Source organism: Apaloderma vittatum, unplaced genomic scaffold, assembly GCF_000703405.1.
Source record: "Apaloderma vittatum isolate BGI_N311 unplaced genomic scaffold, ASM70340v1 scaffold33451, whole genome shotgun sequence".
Lineage (NCBI taxonomy): Eukaryota > Metazoa > Chordata > Aves > Trogoniformes > Trogonidae > Apaloderma > Apaloderma vittatum.
In genome coordinates, this window is record NW_009700271.1 from 23097 (window position 1) to 25328 (window position 2232).

Genomic DNA, 2232 nt, shown 5'->3' on the forward strand with positions numbered 1-2232 from the left:
CTTCAGCCTGTGGGATCGGGAGGGATGGTGTCAGGATGTGGTTCCTGTGGACTTTAGCTGTTGGGGCAGGTATCAAAGGAAACAGTATGGGAGATGGTGATTGCAGATGCCGGTCAGGAAGGCTCGCCTGACCAAGATGAAGAGTATCTGCCCTGCTTTCCTCAACCCTGTCAGATGGTCTAAATAGCTGCTTCCACAGGTTGGGGTTGTGGGCCGGACTGGGGCTGGAAAATCTTCCCTCACCAACTGCCTCTTCCGGGTGCTGGAGGCTGCTGGAGGGAAAATCATCATTGATGGGGTGGATATTTCAACAATTGGCCTCCATGACCTGCGCCAGAACCTCACCATCATCCCCCAGGTGAGCTGATCCCCACCTTTCCATGTGCCATTGCTGCACGGCCTCCCAAGGCTCTGTTTCCTGGGCAATGCATTGCCTTTAGGGCATAGTTGGGTGCTGCAGAGACTTCAAGGGCTCATGAGCATGCCATGGCCATCTTTCTTGCCCAGCCTCAGGCAGCGGTGTGGGCAGGATGTGGCCAAACTTGGGGGCCTGGAGCAGACACAGCAGCTACGTTCAGCCCTGCTGAATGGTGGTGTTGCGACTGAATATGGTGCTGTGCTGTCCCTGGCAGGACCCTGTGCTCTTCACTGGCACCCTGCGGATGAACCTGGACCCTTTTGACCAGTACACAGATGAGGAGGTCTGGAAGGCCCTTGATCTGGCCCACCTGAAGACATATGTGCAAGATCTTCCTGAGAGGCTGCTGTATCTTGTGAGTGAGGGAGGAGAGAACCTGAGGTGAGTGGAGGAGAGGAGGTATGCCCAGCTGCCCTCCCTTCCCCCTGGTCCCAGGGGAACAGCACAGTGGCTGCCCAGGGATGAGGGCACAGAAGCCTCTGGGAGGTGGGCAAAAAAGGCCCAGGAATCAGGGCTCTTGGGGAGCCAGCATTAGTTAATCCTTCCATGGTGGCCCAGAGAGCAATATGGTGAGGGACACAGTGCTCAAGGTGGCAGGTGATCAGTGGGAAGGCCAGGGAGGGCTGGGCTGGCACTGTGTCAGGGTCAGGGCGGTGTGTCGCAATAGGCTTGCAGAACGTCTGCTGGTGTCTGCCTGGTAATTCATGTTCCCCACCTCATCCCAGTGTTGGGCAGCGGCAGCTCTTGTGCCTGGCCCGGGCTCTTCTCCGCAAGGCCAAGATCCTCATCCTGGATGAAGCAACAGCAGCTGTAGATCTGGAAACTGATCATTTAATCCAGACGACAATCCGGAGTGAGTTTGCTGACTGCACTGTCCTTACTATCGCCCACCGCCTCCACACCATCATGGACAGCAACAGGTACCGTGGAGCAAGGGGATGGGGCTCTGGACTCCTAGGATGGGGCAAGAAGTGGCCAGCAGCAGAAGCAAGGATGCAGCCAGAGGGGCAGGGGTGGAGGCAGTGCCCAGGACAGCAATACAGAGGTTCTGGGAGAGAAGAATAGAGGGGTGGGAAGGATGGCCATGCAGTAGTTACGCCTTTGTGGGGAGAAACATTTCTGGGGATCCTTTACAGCAGTAGGCCATAGAAGCATTGTTGACACATTATGTGTGTCACCCCACCAAGGAGAGCTGTGCCTTCACCTTTATGCCAAGAGGGAGTGAATCGTATACCGTGGCTATCGGAGGGCTGAGGCTCAGTGGGGCTGTAGTGCTGGCACCAGCAGTGCTATCAGCTTGGATCCTGGGAGCTCAGGCCTTCTTGTTCCCTTTTGCCAGGGTGATGGTGCTGCAGGCTGGGAGGATTGTGGAATACGACAGCCCTGACAAGCTGCTCAAGAAGCAGGGTGTCTTCTACAGGATGGCAAAGGATGCTGGCATCACGAATATAGAAACGACAGTGCTGTAGGTGGAGTGGAACAGTATGTAGGTGTGTGCATGGGCAGCTCGCTCCTGCTGGCACTCATCAAGCAGGCACTGGCATCTCCCTGGAGCCTGGCTGCCCAGGAATTTGTCTCTCTGGAGCTGTGAAGCAGAGAGGGTGGCTTCTCCGTCTGTCAGGGACAGAGGATCTGGACCCGAGTGAGCTGTTAACCTTCCCAGCACACTGCCTTCTGTGCACATGAGGGCCTGGAGCTGCATAATTTATTCCATTACAGAGGACAGGGAGACCATGATCCCCTTTGGAGTTTATTTTTTTGTACTTCGCCATGCCAGAGGAACCTAGCTGAGAGATGCTGTGGCATGAAATTTA

The 2232-nt window shown here is 55.7% G+C and overlaps 1 protein-coding gene across 1 annotated transcript in view; it reads left to right on the top strand.

The window, feature by feature from the left end:
* ABCC2 (ATP-binding cassette, sub-family C (CFTR/MRP), member 2) overlaps positions 1-1982 on the top strand; it is a 17730-nt gene extending 15748 nt beyond the window's left edge. The window contains exons 29-32 of the mRNA XM_009878700.1: positions 200-358; positions 633-799; positions 1144-1338; positions 1758-1982. Coding sequence (XP_009877002.1) covers positions 200-358; positions 633-799; positions 1144-1338; positions 1758-1887 — 651 coding nt within the window. The 3' untranslated portion in view covers positions 1888-1982. The remainder of the gene's footprint in view (positions 1-199; positions 359-632; positions 800-1143; positions 1339-1757) is intronic.
* The last annotated feature ends 250 nt before the right edge of the window (positions 1983-2232 follow it).